At 43.5% G+C, this 18,862-nt stretch overlaps 1 protein-coding gene across 2 annotated transcripts in view; it reads right to left on the bottom strand.

Moving 5' to 3' along the window:
• pask (PAS domain containing serine/threonine kinase) overlaps positions 1-17,562 on the bottom strand; it is a 30,161-nt gene extending 12,599 nt beyond the window's left edge. Inside the window, exons 1-12 of one of the 2 annotated variants that reach the window (XM_062987667.1) lie at positions 17,356-17,562; positions 16,783-16,977; positions 15,971-16,182; positions 14,856-15,023; positions 14,624-14,755; positions 13,013-13,147; positions 11,751-11,901; positions 10,453-10,619; positions 8,832-8,955; positions 8,148-8,222; positions 6,217-6,388; positions 2,170-2,870 (exon numbers count right to left, since the gene is read on the bottom strand). In XM_062987667.1, the coding sequence (XP_062843737.1) occupies positions 2,170-2,870; positions 6,217-6,388; positions 8,148-8,222; positions 8,832-8,955; positions 10,453-10,619; positions 11,751-11,901; positions 13,013-13,147; positions 14,624-14,755; positions 14,856-15,023; positions 15,971-16,182; positions 16,783-16,969 (2,224 nt within the window). In that variant the 5' untranslated portion in view covers positions 16,970-16,977; positions 17,356-17,562. The remainder of the gene's footprint in view (positions 1-2,169; positions 2,871-6,216; positions 6,389-8,147; positions 8,223-8,831; positions 8,956-10,452; positions 10,620-11,750; positions 11,902-13,012; positions 13,148-14,623; positions 14,756-14,855; positions 15,024-15,970; positions 16,183-16,782; positions 16,978-17,355) is intronic. The other variant, XM_062987666.1, reaches the window with a different exon arrangement.
• Between the last annotated feature and the right edge of the window lie 1,300 nt (positions 17,563-18,862).

Genomic DNA, 18,862 nt, shown 5'->3' with positions numbered 1-18,862 from the left:
TCAGCACATGACCACAATTTAATCTCCCCTGAACCATTCACCAGGCCTGAAGCTAAAAATATTTTAGGGGCCGTCACAGTAGATCATTCTGGTTTGCATGTCCAATTTGGCTCTTTTTTTATCCAGGTTTTGGACTGACACTGACTGTAGTGGACTTCAATGGTCAGGACCACCACAGAGTAGATATTATTTAGGTGGTGGATCATTCTCAGCACTGCAGTGACACTGACATGGTGGTGGTGTGTTAGTGTGTGTTGTGCTGGTATGAGTGGATAAAACACAGCAGCGCTGCTGGAGTTTTTAAACACCTCGCTGTCCCTGCTGGACTGAGAATAGTCCACCGACCAAAGATATATCCAGTCAACAGCACCCCGTGGGCAGCGTCCTGTGACCACTGATGAAGGTCTAGAAGATGACCAACTCAAACAGCAGAAATAGATGAGCGATCGTCTCTGACTTTACATCTACAAGGTGGACCAACTAGGAAGGAGTGTCTAATAGAGTGGACAGTGAGTGGACACCGTATTTAAAAACCCCAGCAGCACTGCTGTGTCTGATCCACTCATACAAGCACAACACACACTAGAGTGATCCATCACCCAAATAATACCTGCTCTGTAGAGAGTCCTGACCATTGAAGAACAGTATGAAAGGGGGCTAACAATGCATGCAGAGGAACAGATGGACTACAGTCAGTAATTGTAGAACTACAAAGTGCTTCTACTGTATATGGTAGGTGGAGCTGATAAAATGGACAGTGAGTGTAGAAACAAGGAGGTGGTTTTAATGTTATGGCTGATCGGTATACACAATTACTAAAAAGTGCACTACATTACAGCTGCAGTAAAAGCCAAAAAAACAGAAAGGGTGTGGGCATTGTCTCAGATGTCAAGGGGTGCAATCTTCGAGGAGAAATGTACCTCAAATATGCAAAATGCCTCTTGCATTTGTCCTTAATAAGCAAATTTATTCTACACAGAGAAAATGTGCAACATCCCTTAGACAGTGATTTATGATGGTGGGAAAACATGTTTCCGTTGGAGCAGAAACAGAAGCTATGTGAACAAAAGGCTCTGAGGCAACATCGGACTGAGGGGCAGAGAGAGAGAGACATTCTAGAGTGCAGTCCAAACAGGGAAACCAAGCTTAAGAGGTTTGTCAGACAGGTTGGAGAAACACTGCAAGATTGGCTGCCAAAGGCTGGTAATAGTGGGACATTCCCAAAATATGCAACACATCGTAGAAGAAGCCAGATGGCATCTGTCACTGGAGTTCACCTCGTCACCAGTGATAAAATTCAGAGATCAGACCATCTGCTCATGTACAAATTACACTGATCAGCCATAACATTAAAACCACCTCCTTGTTTCTATACTCACTGTCCATTTTATCAGCTCCACTTACCATATAGGAGCACTTTGTAGTTCTACAATTACAGACTGTAGTCCATCTGTTTCTCTACATACCTTTTTACCCTGCTTTCATGCTGTTCTTCAATGGTCAGGACCACCACAGAGCAGGTATTATTTATGTGGTGGATGATTCTCAGCACTGCAGTGACAATGACATGGTGGTGGTGTTAGTGTGTGTTGTGCTGGTATGAGTGGATCAGACACAGCACTGTCCACTCTATTAGACACTCCTACCTAGTTGGTCCACCTTGTAGATGTAAAGTCAGAGACGTTCGCTCGGCTATTGCTGCTGTTCGAGTTGGTCATCTTGTAGACATTCAACAGTGGTCACAGGACGCTGCCCACGGGGCGCTGTTGGCTGGATATTTTTGGTTGGTGGACTATTCTCAGTCCAGAAGTGACAGTGAGGAAAGTGAGGAACTCCATCCGCATTTGTGTTTTATCCATACCAGCACAACACACACTAACACACAACCACCATGTCAGTGTCACTGCAGTGCTGAGAATGATCCACCACCTAAATAATAACTGCTCGGTAGTGGTCCTGGGAGAGTCATGACCATTGAAGAACAGCATAAAAAGGGGGTAACAAAGCATGCAGAGAAACAGATGGACTACAGTCAGTAATTGTAGAACTACAAAGTGCTCCTATATGGTAAGTGGAGCTGATAAAATAGACAGTGAGTGTAGAAACAAGAAGGTGGTTTTAATGTTATGGCTGATCGGTGTATATCAGCATATAAATACTATACCGTACCAATAGGTGTGCCGTCTCGGTGGTAGCAGTTTGCTCGAAACCTGCCCTCCTGCATCAGGTTGAGTGGCGAGGTGGGTGTAGCAGGCGTGGATAGTGGTTTCTTTGGGGTGGAGGTTGCTGGAGTGACACTGGGTAACCTTCCACCTAACTCTGAATATGGAGTCCACTGTTCCTGAGCTTTCAACTCAGCGTTCCATTGGTCTTCATTCTTGACCTCTTTCAGCTCGGGGCCGACACACCCTGCTAGACACTTCTGTTCAGACAGTGTGCATCTTGAGGCCTGTTGCTGCTCGGTCTCAGGATCAGACTCCACGACGCAGGGCGACAGGGTGCGCAGGAGCTCGGCCGTGTCAGCCTCGCTCAGCTCCAGATCTCCTAGGGCGAGAGCTATCGCATCACCGTTGGCATCGAGGTCTACGAAGCAGCTGCTCGAATCAGCGTTCACTCCCTGGTGTGTGTCATCTGGTTTCTCGGGCCCCGCCCACTTCTCACAGAAACCCGAGGATGAGCGACTGCTGAGAGAAATCACCTCAAAGCTGGAGTCCTGAAGTCCGATTTGGGTCAAGGGATCCTGGGACTCGAGCAATGCGAAGGTGTGCAGTAGAGACGTTGTGGAGTCAGCCGGGGCGCACTGGGGCGAATTGGCGCACTGGGCTACGAGCGCAGCCGCCTTCTCGCACAGCTCTGACGTGGTCTCTAAACTGGACGGAAAAATTAGCAGCGTTGTAGAAATTATTACTATTTGGTTACTCAATCCATTAGTTTCACTAATCAAGTCAAGTCAAATTTATTTATATAGCACTTTTTTAATTTTACAATTGTCTCAAAGCAATTTTACAGAATCCAGGACCAACAGACCAAAAAACCCCTATTGAGCAAGCCGAGGGCGACAGTGGCAAGGAAAAACTCCCTTAAAATTACAGGAAGAAACCTTGAGAGGAACCAGACTCAGCAGGGTCTAATCTGATTGGCACACCAATTTAGCTGGCTTGATTTTTGCCAGCCCCTTAACCTTACAATCAAAGTCATGCATAATTTTTATACTACAGGAACATCATGCCATATGAGCAAAAAATAAATACAATAATAAAATGTTTGATTATATTTGCCTGCAAAGTGTTACAAAGCCATGTCTGAGGCTCAAGCACCCCAACGAACAACAGCGAGAGCCATTGTCTTGGACAAGTGATGAATCTACACAGAAGTGACCAGCCTGCTGAACTTTCTCTTAGGGCTTAGTGACCAGTAGGTCACTCTTGAGTAAGAATGAACTCCATTTTTTTGCTTTTTTATTCTGGTAGGGTCACAGTGGGTCCAGTTTTCCTGGAATCACTAGACATAGTGCAGGAACAAACACTGGTCGATAGCACAGCTGGGTATTTAAAACTTGAATCCAAGCGGTTGATGACTAGCGTAATTTAACGCTGAGCCCCTCGAATGCCCCAAAATGAATTCCACTCTTTGTCTTACAGTACAGCGAAATACTTTGTCCACATATCCCAGCTTGGGCCAGCAATTGTACAGCACCCCTGGAGCCAAGAGGAAAGAGCCTTGCTCAAGGGCCCAACAGTGGCTGCATGGCAGAGCTGGGATTCGAACTCTCAATCTTTCAATTGATACCCCAAAGCTCTACCCACTAGGCTACCATTGTCCCTCTTAAAAAAAAAAAGTAAGCTTGTGATGGTCGAATCTCAGGCTGGGCTCACAGATAAAGAAAGCGCACGGCATTATGTGAACCTAGCCACAGGGCCACCCTCCCATCCATGCACCCTTAGTGTCAGTCCCAAGACTGGATAAATAGGATGGTTGGATCAAGAAGGGCATTTTAGGCTGTTAAGGTGGCGCAGTGGTAAAATACGCTAGCACACCAGAGCTGGGTTTTTAAATACATCATATCGAAACTGGGCTGGGCGGCTGCATGAACAACGATTGGCTGTTATTCATAGGGTCCTCATAACTGGTGCAATAACAACCCTTGCTGGCTGGTTGATAGTGCCTGCACAGGGCTGAGGAATAATGCTGATCAGGGTGTGGCTCTCAGTGCTGATCGGTATATATGAACTCGACTCGTGCGGGTGAAAAAATGCAGTCTGTACTGAGCACGTGTCGGAGGGGGCGTGTGTCAGTCGAGAAGCGTCCTCAGTCAGCGGTGGAGGGTTGAATCTGTGGAGGATGCAATCGGGTAGTTGGACACGACGGGGAGAAAATTGGGGGCATTTTAAGGAAAAACAAAAAACTGTGCCGAATCAAATATGCAGATAAATGATTGATAAATGATTGGCTGTGACGACGCCTAAAAATACGAGAGCAGCTGGCGGGAATCATTTGTTCATCTGTCAGGAAGCTGAAGCTGATGTGTCACCGCATTATACAGCAGACCAAGGATTGCAAACACAAATATTGAAATGGTCTGATTAAACTGAATGGGATGTTGTTGAGACCTGATAAGTGTAAAAGCCTTGTATCAAATTATAGAAAGTGTTTCCTAGCAACAATTGACGCTAAAGATCACAAGTCAGTATGCGTAAGTCACATTTAAAATGCTAAATCAAGAAGGCCCTGGGTCCAGGTTTTTTCTGTGTGGAGTTTGCATGGTCTGCACATGTTTCCTCCCACAGTCCAAAGACAAGCAAGTTGCCCAAGTTGTCAATTGCCCATGACTGTGTTTGGCATTAACTTTGTGAACTGATGAATCTTGTGTAATGAGTAACTACCATTTCTGTCATGAATGTAACCAAAGTGAGTAAAGTAAATAAATACATAAATAATGCTAATTTTATACTAACCCTTATACTGTGTTTTACTACACTATATTGCCAAAAGTATTCACTCACCCATCCAAATAATTGAATTCAGGTGTTCCAATCACTTCCATGGCCACAGGTGTATAAAACCAAGCACCTAGGCATGCAGACTGCTTCTATAAACATTAGTGAAAGAATGGGTCGCTCTCAGGAGCTCAGTGAATTTTAGTGTGGTACCGTGATAGGATGCCACCTGTGCAACAAATCCAGTCGTAAAATTTCCTTGCTATTAAATATTCCACAGTCACCTGTCAGTGGTATTATAACAAAGTGGAGGCGATTTGGAATGACAGCAACTCGGCCACGAAGTGGTAGCCACGTAAAATGACAGAGCGGGGTCAGCGGATGCTGAGGCGCATAGTGCGCAGAGGTCGCCAACTTTCTGCAGAGTCAATCGCTACAGACCTCCAAACTTCATGTGGCCTTCAGAGAAGAACAGTGTGTAGAGAGCTTCATGGAATGGGTTTCCATGGCCGAGCAGCTGCACCCAAGCCTTACATCACCAAGCGCAATGCAAAGCGTCGGATGCAGTGGTGTAAAACACGCCGCCACTGGACTCCACTAGAGCAGTGGAGACGTGTTCTCTGGAGTGACGAATCACGCTTCTCCGTCTGGAAAACCGATGGACGAGTCTGGGTTTGGCGGTTGCCAGGAGAACGGTACTTGTCTGACTGCACTTGTGCCGAGTGTAAAGTTTGGTGGAGGGGGGATTATGGTGTGGGGTTGTTTTTCAGGAGTTGGGCTCAGCCCCTTAGTTCCAGTTAAAGGAATTCTTAATGCTTCAGCATTCCAAGACATTTTGGACAATTTCATGCTCCCAACTTTGTGGGAACAGTTTGTGGATGGCCCCTTCCTGTTCCAACATGACTGCGCACCAGTGCACAAAGCAAGCTCCATAAAGACAGAGCGGAGACTGCGAGCCAGGTCTTCTCGTCCAACATCAGTGTCTGACCTCACAAATGCCCTTCTGGAAGAATGGTCAAAAATTCCCTTAAACACACTCCTAAACCTTGTGGAAAGCCTTCCCAGAAGAGTTGAAGCTGTTATAACTGCAAAGGGTGGGCCGACATCATATTAAACCCTATGGAATAGTAATGGGACGTCACTCATACATGTCATATGTGTGTGAAGGCAGACGAGCAAATGCTTTTGCAATATAGTGTATCTGAACATTCTGATAAACTAGAGACCAAAGCACCCAAATTTCCATTAGCACCTAAAAAACCCCAAAGCAGCTGCTCACCTGTCACCAGGGGTGGAGGAGACCACCGGCGAAGTATTAGCAGACAAAGCATTGGCCTGAGGCACCAGCTTAGTTCTGACTGCAGCAAAGCCTTTTCTTCCTTTCCCGATACCTTTCCTCTGCTGGGCTTGGTACATCATCATACTGTCTCTGGCCAGGACTGCCTTCACAGCTTGCACACACATTTGTCATTAAATTTAGATAAGGTTAAATAAATGTCAATAAATGTAGTCATTTCAGCTTAAAAAAATCCCAGATGACCGCAATCTATCCATCTGTTTCTCTACATACCTTTTTAACCTCCTTTCACCCTGTTCTTCAATGGTCAGGACCCCCACAGAGCAGGTATTATTTATGTGGTGGTTGATTCTCAGCACTGCAGTGACACTGACATGGTGGTGGTGTGTTAGTGTGTGTTGTGCTGGTATGAGTGGATCAGACACAGCAGCGCTGCTGGAGTTTTTAAATACCGTGTCCACTCTATTAGACACTCCTACCTATTTGGTCCACCTTGTAGATGTAAAGTCAGAGACGATCGCTCATCTATTGCTGCTGTTTGAGGTGGTCATCTTCTAGACCTTCATCAGTGGTCACAGGACGCTGCCCACAGGGCGCTGTTGGCTAGATATTTTTGGTTGGTGGACTATTCTTAGTCCAGCAGTAACTGTGAGGAGATCCACTCATACCAGCACAACACACACTAACACACCACCGCCATGTCAGTGTCACTGCAGTGCTGAGAATGATCCACCACCCAAATAATACCTGCTCTGTAGTGGTCCTGGGAGAGTCCTGACCATTGAAGAACAGCCTGAAAGGGGGCTAACAAAGCATGCAGAAAAACAGATGGACTACAGTCAGTAATTGTAGAACTACAAAGTGCTTCTATATGAGCAGTAAAGTACGCTAGCGCAGCCTTTCCGACTGGGCGGCAGCATGAACAACGATTGGCTGTTGTTCAGGGTTAGAGGGTAAAAAAGTCGGATCATAGGTCCTCATAACTGGTGCAACTGCGGCCCCTGCTGGCTGACTGATGGCGCTGTGGCCCTCCGTACACAGTGCCCGTCAAGTGTATGAACTCGACTCGTGCAGGTGAAAAATGCAGTATGTACTGACTGTACGTGCCGGAAAGGGTCGGTGAAGGGTCGAATCAGTATAGAGGACACAATCAGGGTAATTGGACATGACTAGATTAGGGGGGGGGGGGAATTGGGGGAAAAAAAGAAAAAGTGCTTCTATATGTAAGTGGAGCTGATAAAATGGACAGTGAGTATAGAAACAAGGAGGTGGTTTTAATGTTATGGCTGATCAGTGTACATGATTCCCTAAAGTTTAGCAACAGAACCTCATTAAAAAAATAGGATTAGCCTTTTGTTGCATTTTCCCCCAATTTTCATCCCAATCTAGTCGTATCCAATTACCCGACTGCATTACGCTTCCTCTCTACTGATGCTGATCTGCACTCCTAATGAAGAGAGCTGTGACTAACACACGCCCCCTCCGACACATGTGCAGTAGCCGACTGCTTGTTTTTTTTTTACACCTAAACGAGGAGAGTTCACATGTGGATCAGCTTTGCGCACAGAGAGCCACACCCTGATCACATTATCCCCCGTCTCTCCTAAAAATCCTAATTCCAATTTTGGGGCAGCGCCCAGAGCCTGTTGCTGCTGGTTAAGTTCATTCATCAATGAATTATGAATGATTTACTAAATGTATTTCATGTTTACTCAGCTTGTCATTTTCTTTCATTTGATTTAGTTTAAAGGTTTCAGAAAAGTGGAAAATACTTGTATAGCACCATATGATTTTATTTTAGTCTTTTAACATCAGCATCTTAGCATTATCTTTGTAGTTAAGAACAAATGATTTCTGATGATACCGTGTCCATGGCAACAAAAAAGCAAAATTATACACATGAAAATTCTTACATGTCTCCTGCTGATCTTCCTTCACTGAGGCTGCATAAACAGATGGGCCTAAATCTCCACCAGCATTCGACGAGTCTGAGAGGGTCAGTGAGATAAAAATGAAGGATGAAATACAGGGGGACATAAACATATTTACAGAAGTGCCACTTATTCCATTTTTTTTTTATATTAGATATAGAATTTTTCTGTTTTTCTCCCAACCTAGTTGTATCTAATTCCCTAATCAAATTTACTCTGACGCTGCAGAACCCAACCCTAATCTGTGACTGCTTGTTTTACCTGCCAGAGGGGGGGTCTCACAAAGAGCAGGCATATGTACATTTACATTTGTGGCTGCTCAGGGGCCTAACAGTGGCAACCTGGCAGTGGTGGTGCTTGACCTAGCAACCTTCTGATCACTAGTACAGTACCTTAACTGCTAAGCTACCACTACCATAGCCCTCTGCTGCATACATGTATGAGAGATCCAGACTGCTATCTGTGAATCAACCCTCAGCCAGCCAGCGAAGGCTGCCGTTGGAGCAGCACTGAGGAACCCATTCAACCTCCCTCCATCAGACATGGCAAACTATGCCTGTGTGGGCACCTGGCCGGTCAATAGCACAGCTGAATTGTCACTAGATTGGATCATTAGACTACTGCACCACTCACACTGTTGTGATAAATAAATAGAAGTGCTTCTACCTGTGTGATTGCTAGACGAGTTGGATGCTGCATCATCTTCATCATCCTGATAAGATACAGGGCTCAGACTTCTGTTAAAGGCACACATCCTCTCATAAAAGGCAGGGATCAGGAAGGTGATGTTCTAAAAATGCAGAGTTGAGGAGAGGTGTATTTAAGGACATCACTTAAAGTTTTATTTATGTTTTTCTATTTAAAATGTTTGGAGAACGTCTTTAGAAACAGACAAGTACTCGATGTGTCTAGCAAAACTCTTTAATGCTCTATTAATAAGTTTACTTATAGCCTTGCACATCGGTTATCATGAAACAGGGGGGCAGCTAAGGACTGAGGTTCCTACATGTAGCCATGTATGTATGTGTACACTGATCAGCATAACATTATGACCACCTCCTTGTTTCTACAGTCACTGACCAATTCATCAGCTCCACTTACCATATAGAGACACTTTGTAGTTCTACAATTCTACAGTTCTACATACTTTTTTAGACTGCTTTCACCCTGTTCTTCAATGGTCAGGACCCCCACAGGACCACTACAGAGCAGGTATTATTTGGGTGGTGGATCATTCTCAGCACTGCAGTGACACTGACATGGTGGTGGAGTGTTAGTGTGTAAGACACAGCAGCGCTGCTGGAGTTTTTAAACACCTCACTGTCACTGCTGGACTGAGAATAGTCCACCAACCAAAAATATCCAGCCAACAGCGCCCTGTGGGCAGCGTCCTGTGACCACTGATGAAGATCTCAAAGATGACCAACTCAAACAGCAGCAATAGATGAGCGATCGTCTCTGACTTTACATCTACAAGGTGGACCAACTAGGTAGGAGTGTCTAATAGAGTGGACAGTGAGTGGACAAGGTATTTAAAAACTCCAGCAGCGCTGCTGTGTCTGATCCACTCATACCAGCACAACACACACTAACACACCAGCACCATGTCACTGTCACTGCAGTGCTGAGAATGATCCACCACCTAAATAATACCTGCTCTGTGGTGCTCCTGGGTGAAAGCAGGTTAAAAAAGTATGTAGAGAAACAGATGGACTACAGTCAGTAATTGTAGAACTACAAAGTGCTTCTATATGGTAAGTGGAGCTGATAAAATGGACAGTGTGTATAGAAACAAGGTGGTTTTAATGTTATGGCTGATCAGTGTATATGTTTATAGTATATATGGCAATACAGGCCCAATTCAACGTAAAATATTTATCACTTCATAATTTTTTAACATTTAATCTCTATTTAATTTGTACCATACACTGTATACTTAAAACGGCACTCAATCTATCTATCTGTCTATCTAATCGGTCTACATGTCTGTCTATCTAAAGTGAACACATCCTGGGTTCGGTTCCTAGGTGGATTGGTCTAGGTCTTTTCTGTGACGAGTTTGCATGTTCTTCCCCTGTCTGCATGGGTTTTGTCCCACAGTCCAAAAACATGCAAGTTAGGTGAATTAGAGATACAAAATTGCCTGTGTTTAAATACTGAACCCAACCTGATGAATCTTGTGTAACCTGTAACTACCTGTACTGTCATGAATGTAACCAAAATGTAAAACATGACGTTAAAATCCTAGAAATAGAAACAACAGTAAACATGGCAGGAAATGAAATACCTTGCCTTGCAGTTCAGTCATGCTGTATCCCACCAGCAGGGGGCAGTAGATACTGTTAATGCTGTTAATAGTACCATTGGGACGGAGGGTCAGGAGGCTGCTGGAAGAAACAAATGTCCAGAGTGACCCGCAATAAACCACGTCCAAGCCGGAACCATCTTTAGTACCTGTGAAGCACAATAATAATGGCTGTGAGATTTTGAATGTTACTGTTATGTAATGTGTTATATAATATATTAAAATCAGGCACAAATTTGGAATTGGCCAATTTGGTGTTGATTGTATGATGCAAATAGCTTGAGCTAGGGTTTTGCAAAGTAGACTTTATGACTTAATTTTGTTTAGCTTTGTTTTGTGACGATACAAATTCTTTTTTTTGGTTGCTCCTCTGCTAATGTCCACACCTGGCTTGGCACAGTTTTTGTGCCAGATGCCCTTCCTGACATTACCCCTCTTTATTTTCAATCCGGGCTTAAGACCAACACGCCGCAAAGCCTCAGCGCAAATCGCAGCTTTACCCAGTGCTTGGCTTGAGCAGTGCGGTAAAATGTCTTCAAAGTGCACCACGACACGAACATTTGTGTGGAATAACAGTCAAATCCATTTTAAATGCATCCACATGTATCTGTGTTTAGCTGTGTTTTTCTCCTGTTTCACTTTTAAACTTGTGTTATAGCTCAGGGGAAATTGTGAGAATCAGCTTTTCTGAGAGAGTCTAAAACTCTTAACATTAAAAAAGCTTAACATGGATTAATGTACTAAAAGAACAACATAGAAACACTAAACCTCTCTTAATTATTACTGCTAATAAGTTCTCTCCACTAATAGAATTACTCGGTCATTGTTTTAGTACAATAAGTCACGTTTTGTTCAAATTAAGTGCTGTTTGTACTGCCCGAGTTGCTTTTACTACGTCAATATAAACAGTTCGTCTAATTGGAGGCGCTTTTAAAAAGTCAGCGGCAAGCTGGGTCAAAGTTCAAACAGGTCAATGAAAAATCGCGAGCCCAATGCAGCAACAGTGTCACACTTAGGGAAGCACAGCGGCATGCTAAGCAGCATCGCCTCACACAATAGGTAACAATGGTACAGCCAGTGCAAAAGTGGTTTTGCTGAGTCTCATGTGAATGCACCCTAAAATATAGGCTGTTTAGCCACACCTCCCTCAGACATATCCAATCATGTCTGTGCAGATGCTTGGTTGGCCAAGAGCACTACCAAGACTCAAACACCATATCTCGGTGGTGATGGACAAGGGCGTTTTACAGCTGCACCTGAGCCCCCTTAATACTCCATACCTGCTCCATTGGTGTCAGTGGACTGAGCTCCAGCTGACTTGTTCATCTGGCCTGAGGGCCTCCCGCAGGATACGGCAGCCCGTAAGCGCACACACACACGCAGCTCTGTGCCACACTTGCCCCGCACACACACCCTCTGCACACGGAACATCTACAGAAACACATATTTAGTAATTTAGTCCAAGGGTTAAATAAAAAGCAAGAAGTTACATACAAAAAGCACTATTGTCACTGGAAACCCTTTAATGTTTGTAGGCAGTTGAAGCCTAGTGATTAAGGTATTGGACTAGTAATCAGAAGATCACTGGTTCAAACCCCACAATTGCCAGGTTGCTCGCAATTGGGCCCTTGAGCAAGGCACTTGACCCTCAATTGCTTGGACAATTGGACCATACTAGACCCTACTAGACCTTACAAGACTTTACTAGACAAGATCCCCACATCCCTAACCCGTGGCTGGTTGTGTGACTGTCATGTTTTATGTTTACATGTGCTTGTGTGCTGTAAGGGGCTTTTTTTTCGTGTTACCATAGTGTGCTCCTTAATGGAGCACAAGCTGGTTGCTGGTTTTTTTTTCTCCTACTCTCCCAATGTGTTTATTATTTCTTGTTTCTTATCCTGTCTTCCTGTCCTGTCTCCCCCCTTGTCATATTGAATGTTCTGAACGGGTTGATGGCTAATTTTGCTGTAATTGTACCTGTTGCAATTTATAGTGACAAAGTTCTACTACTACTACTACTACTACTAGACCCTAATAGACCTTACTAGACCTTATTAGACCTTAGTAGACACTACTAGACCCTACTAGACATTACGAGACCCTACTAGACCTTAATCACTAGGCTACATTTGCCCATCAATTGTAAAATCACAAACTAATAATGCTAACTACTAATCAAAATCACAAACTGGGGACAGTGGTAGCCTAGTGGGTAGAGCGGTAGCCTTAATAGGTTGAGAGTTTGAATCCTGGTTCTGCCATGCAGTCACTGTTGGGTCCTTGAGCAAGGCCTTTAACCCTCTTGGCTCCAGGGGCGCCGTACATTGGCTGACACTGCACTTCCAAACAAGTTGGAATATGAGACTGTATGTACTGTACGCGTGTATATGTATATATGACAAATGAAGGCATTCGATTCTATTCTGGGTTAAGTATTTGAAATCCCAAAAAGACACACAATGAGAACATACAGTACAGCAGACATTTACATATTAGCAACAGGCTAAAACAGAGCTCTGTGTTCAGGTGACGTGTTGCAGACCTTAGGTACAGTCCGGCAGTGCAGTGGAACATGCAGTGACGGCATCAGAGAGCTGACGGACGTCCCTGCCAAGGCCTCAGGCTCATAGTAACCATGAAGATGAGCAAAAGTGGAGTCACAGCTCAGGATCTTCCCCTAAAAATAACAGAGAAGCTTTACTTAGAACAAGCACAGTTCCATTAGTCCAAATAAATAACAAGAATTATTGCAGCAAACGTGAAGCGCTGATTTCAGAGCAGGAGCTTTTTCTGGCACAATGTAAAGTTTGTGTGACTGTGGACAGTTTTCCAGCACCTTCCAGTTCATAGCAGACCTGTGCTTGGTTGATGCATTAGCCTATCACGCTAGCCACCCAATGCAGAGACCTGAGTGTGAGTTTTGTTAACGCTTGTGACTTTGTTAAGAGCCGTGACTGACATACGCCCCCTCCGACACGTGTGCAGTAGCCGACTGCATCTTTTCACCTGCACGAGGCGAGTTTATGTAGACACACCCTGATCACACATTAGCCACCGTCAATGTGCAGGCGCCATCAATCAAGCATCAGATATGAGGACTCGCCCTTCCTAAACAGCAAGCCAATCGTTGTTCGTGTAGGCGCACAGCCTGCCGGTAGCAGAGCCGAGATTCGTACTGACGAGTTCGAGATGTCTAGTCTCTGGTGTGCTAGCGTGTTTTACCGCTGCTCCCCTAAACCTTTTATTAAGCACAATTTTATTTAGAGGGCACTAGAGTGGTGCAGCGGTCTGTTACATCAACCCACCGACACTGAAATCCGGGTTCGAACCTCAGAAATGCTATCGGTTGGCCGGGTGTCCACACAGACATGATTGGCTACACAGAAGCCCTGCGATTAATTGGTGCCCTGTCCAAAGTATTCCTACCCTGCGCTGTGTGTTTCCCAGTAGGGCCTGAAAGACTGTGACCCTGACCAGGATAAAAAGATAGATAGATATACAGATAGATAGACAGACAGATAGACAGACAGACAGGTAGACAGATAAACAGACACAGATAGGCATAAAGATAGACAGACAGATAGACAGACAGATAAATAAACAGACATATAGAAAAATAGATAGACAGACAGGTAGACAGACAGACACAAATAGACACACGGAAGGATAGACAGACAGAAAGACAGACAGAGACAAAGATAGAGAAAGAGACAGATAGACAAATAGATAGACAGATAGACAGACAGAGAAACAGATAGATAGATAGTTAGACAGACAGATATACAAACAGATAGACAGACAGATATATAGGACAGACAGACAGATAGACAGATAGATAGACAGATAGACAGACAGATAGACAGATAGATAGATAGACAGATAGAAAGATAGATAGATAGACAGACAGACAGATAGATAGAGATAGATAGATAGAGATAGATAGAGATAGATAGATAGACAGACAGACAGACAGATAGACAGACAGATAGACAGACAGACAGACAGACAGATAGATAGATAGATATACTCAGAGATTCAAAATAGAGATTCAATATTAAATAATAAAGTAATAAAGTGAATTTAATGGTGGATGTATTTCCTGTCTTGCATAGTAATTGAAAACCTGACAATGCAGAAACCTTCAAAATCTGACCTCTTTAGAAAAGGAAAAGTGCGCTGATATCCTCTCCACTCTTTCCAGAAGCAGCACAGAGGTTTGATTTTCATGTGAGCTCGTCCACACAGACACAGGGAACTCCGAGCCAGTCGTACTAACCACATTCAGCTGCCAGGGTAAAAAAGTCAGCAATGTAAATCCCGAAAAATAAAAACTTACCGCTGAGTGAAAATGACAACGTATTCATTTAGCTTATTAGTGTTCATACCACTTTCCCTGATACAGTGTTCAGGTTGCCTGAAGAGTCCAGATATTCCTCCCCCAGGACCTCCTCTGTTATGTGACTGGTTTTAAGGAAAGAGGTAAGCGTCTGACCAATCAAATCACCGCGTGAGCCCTCGAGAAGCTTACAGGCTTGCTTGTTTACATCCACCACCTGGAACATATTATTTACAGTATGACAAGATTAAGTGATAGTTCTACTTCCAGCATGACTGCATTTACACTGATCAGCCATAACATTAAAACTCATACACTCACTGTCCATTTTATCAGCTCCACCTACCATATAGAAGCACTTTGTAGTTCTACAATTACTGACTGTAGTCAATCTATTTCTCTACATACCTTTTTAGCCCGCTCTTACCCTGTTCTTCAATGGTCAGGACCACCACAGAGCAGGTATTATTTAGGTGGTGGATCATTCTCAGCACTGCAGTGACACTGACAAACATGGTGGTGGTGTGTTAGTGTGTGTTGTGCTGGTATGATGGTATGAGTGGATCAGACACAGCAGCGCTGCTGGAGCTTTTAAATACTGTGTCCACTCACTGTCCACTCTATTAGACACTCCTACCTAGTTGGTCCACCTTGTAGATGTAAAGTCAGAGACGATCGCTCATCTGTTGCTGCTGTTTGAGTTGGTCATCTTCTAGACCTTTATCAGTGGTCACAGGACGCTGCCCACGGGGCGCTGTTGGCTGGATATTTTTGGTTGGTGGACTATACTCAGTCCAGCAGGGACAGTGACGTGTTTAATAACTCCATCAGCATGGCTGTGTCTTATCCACTCATACCAGCAGAACACACACTAACACACCACCATGTCAGTGTCACTGCAGTGCTGAGAATGATCCACCACCTAAATAATACCTAAATATACCATATAATATGTAAAAACATTAAGGCACATTTTCTGTATGTTATCCTGCCTGGCAATGTCCTGTCTGACTGTTTGGAGGGCTACATGCATCAAAAACCTGCATTACATTCATGAGCCAAATGAAATAATTACAGAACAGATTTCTTAACAAACTCTCTTGCAGGTCAGTTTGTCATTTTAACTCAAACAAACTAAATGCTACTTAAGACTTGGTGTTCTACCTTTGCTGTGGTGCAGTTCACAGTGATGCTGGCCTTATTAGGATTGTGAATGAGCTCGGATCCTTTCTTTCCTACAGACGGGCATTGGGAGAGCAGCTGATTAAGCAGTGAACAATCCAACTGAGCAGAAGCTTGCCAACAGCAACGAGATGCAGTAGGGGAGGACGAGGGAACATCCCTCATTACTGCTGGTGATCTTGGTCCAGTATCACCTGCAAGCAAAAATTGTATAGTTATTCACAAAGACTAAGTTCAATTCTTTTCTAACCTTTGTCCACTTTACGTTTGTTTATTAGAATTTTAACGTCATGTTTTACACTCATTACACAAAGTTCATTAGTTCAAAGGTTATATTGTACACAGTCGTAGACAATTTAGTTTCTCCAATTCATTTCACTCGCATGTCTTTGGACTGTGGGAGGAAACCGGAGTTCCCGAAGGAAACCCACACGGACACGGGGAGAACATACAAACTTCACACAGAAAGGACCCGGACCGCCCCACCTGGGGATCGAACCCAGGACCTTCTTGCTGTGAGGAGACAGTGCTACCCACTGAGCCCAGAGATGATTTAATAGGCGGGTGGTTCTAATCTTATGGTGTATTATTATCATATTGGTGTTAGTGCAGTGCTGAGAATGGCCAACTACATCTTCTCTTATAAATCTTGGGTCAGTGGTGGTTCCTTTCCATTGATTAATAGTGCAGAGGGGGTGACACCTTATATACAGCATCAGTCGGTTAGTTAGTAATTATGTTTTTATAGTAGGTGCACACTTTAACTAAATATAATTACTGAAATAAGTACTTACATGAAGCTGTTTCAGCAGTAGTAGTGTGTACAAAAAAGCCATTTCCTTGAGCTGTCTGTGCATATTTCATATTTAATGAATTGTTGTGTTCCAGCAGACCTGAAGTGGCCTTGCCAACAGCATCAACAAGACCGTCATTAGCATGGTTACCCTTCTGTTTATCAACTATGTGGCGCCACAGCGACATTTTCTACACTTTAAACAAAAAGAAAGGTGTTATTTATTAACTCAACACATATTACTCACTTATATAACGACTTTTTGCTTGTTTGTTTTTAAAAAACGGACATATCTAGCCAAGTCTCAGCAGGTTCATAAATAACAGTGTCGTTACCCAGACACTAGGGCTGCATTTCAATTGACATCATGGTCCCTACACTAGTGCACTACCTGGCGTATGGAATAACAATTATATAGTGCACTACATAGAACAAAATTTTGTCGTTTGAGATTCGGCCGTGACAAATAAGTGAAAACTGCGTTACATACTTAAGTACAAACAAAACGAGCCATTATTATTATGTCGGTCTTTATTATGTTTTATAACAACAAATAGCGAGGTAGTTTACCCACCTGTAATAGTTTCAGAATGAACAAATGCCCCTTTCTGTCTACCCGTTCGACTGACAGACCGCTTCAGTGATATACATAAACCGCCTTATCCAACACATAAATGCATCGACTTGAAATCAAATATAACAGGACACCGTGAATAAAAATACGAAATCTCGTATATGTCACCAAACATAAATCACTCTTGTATTGAAAATCGCTTTCTGTTGCGTTTGGCGCGGATACTATTGAATAAATGAGACGCAGCCCAGCTAACCAATGAAAAGCCAAGTTTTAAAACTGACCGAAAAACCACCCAATAGGCTTTGTCTGTGGGCGGACCCTTAAGCCATAGCTGTTTGAATTGCGAGTTCTTCGGAGTCGACTCAAAGTTCAAATCGGAGTCGACTCATAATGTAATCATTTGTGAAGAATCGAAAACGTGTCGATTCAATTTAATGCACTTAAACCTGAATCATTTCTAAGCCATCAAAGTAGATATTATACAATAATTACTTATTTATCATTATTGGATTAGGTGTAAACGGGTCAACATTGCTATAAAAAATGTGGTGCTGTGGATTAGTTGGTCAAAGCGACTGTCTAGTAAAAAGGAGCTCATGTGTTCAAATCCCAGCAGTGCCTTTGGGCCCTTTTGGTAAGGGCAAGTCATGTGTTCCTTTTCTGCAGCACAACATAAACACCATATTACATGAACAATAAGCTATGGTAGAGGTACATTCTACTGTGCCTCAGCTCTCTCGTTGCAATTCTGAAGGCTGTTTCAATGTCATTTTACCTCAAGTGAAGTTTGGCATAGACGACCAAAGTGGATTTATCATTGTGCAGAAAACCATGGAGACCACACATGGGATGTGGTGCCATGGCTTAGTTTGACAAAGCGCCTCTCTAGTACAGGAGATCCTTCTAATAATCATGTAATTAATTAACATACAGTATATTATGATTTATTATATTATGATATATATTTATGATTTTAAGAGGCCACAAGGTCTGAATAAACCTGTCCACCCATTTGGCTAGCCGTTAAATATTTGTCTAGCTCTGCTATGAGAAAAGTTTCCAAAGCAACCAAACACAGACAAGCCTGAATAAAGGAAATAAAACACAAAAACTGGTATGATTTTAATATTTATTTCATCAAGAAACTCAGATGCAGTCTATGGTCAACAGGATAAGTACATCAGTACAATTTCAAACCTCCTATATTATTATTTATTAGGATTTTAATGTCATGTTTTACTCACCTTGGTTACATTCATGACAGGAACAGTAGTTACTCATTACACAAGGTTCATCAGTTCAAGTCTTTAATGTCGAACACAGTCATGGACAATTTTGTATCTCCAGTTCACCTCACTTGCACGTCTTTGGACTGTGGGAGGAATCCAGAGCTCCCGGAGAAAACCCACACAGACACGGGGAGAACATGCAAACTCCTCACAGAAAGGACCCAGACCGCTCCCCACCTGGGAATCGAACCCAGGACCTTCTTGCTGTGAGGCGA

The sequence above is a fragment of the Trichomycterus rosablanca genome, chromosome 25, assembly GCF_030014385.1.
Source record: "Trichomycterus rosablanca isolate fTriRos1 chromosome 25, fTriRos1.hap1, whole genome shotgun sequence".
Classification (NCBI taxonomy): Eukaryota; Metazoa; Chordata; class Actinopteri; order Siluriformes; family Trichomycteridae; genus Trichomycterus; species Trichomycterus rosablanca.
The sequence above is the reverse complement of the archived record's forward strand: the minus strand, read 5'-3'. Positions and strand labels throughout refer to the sequence as shown.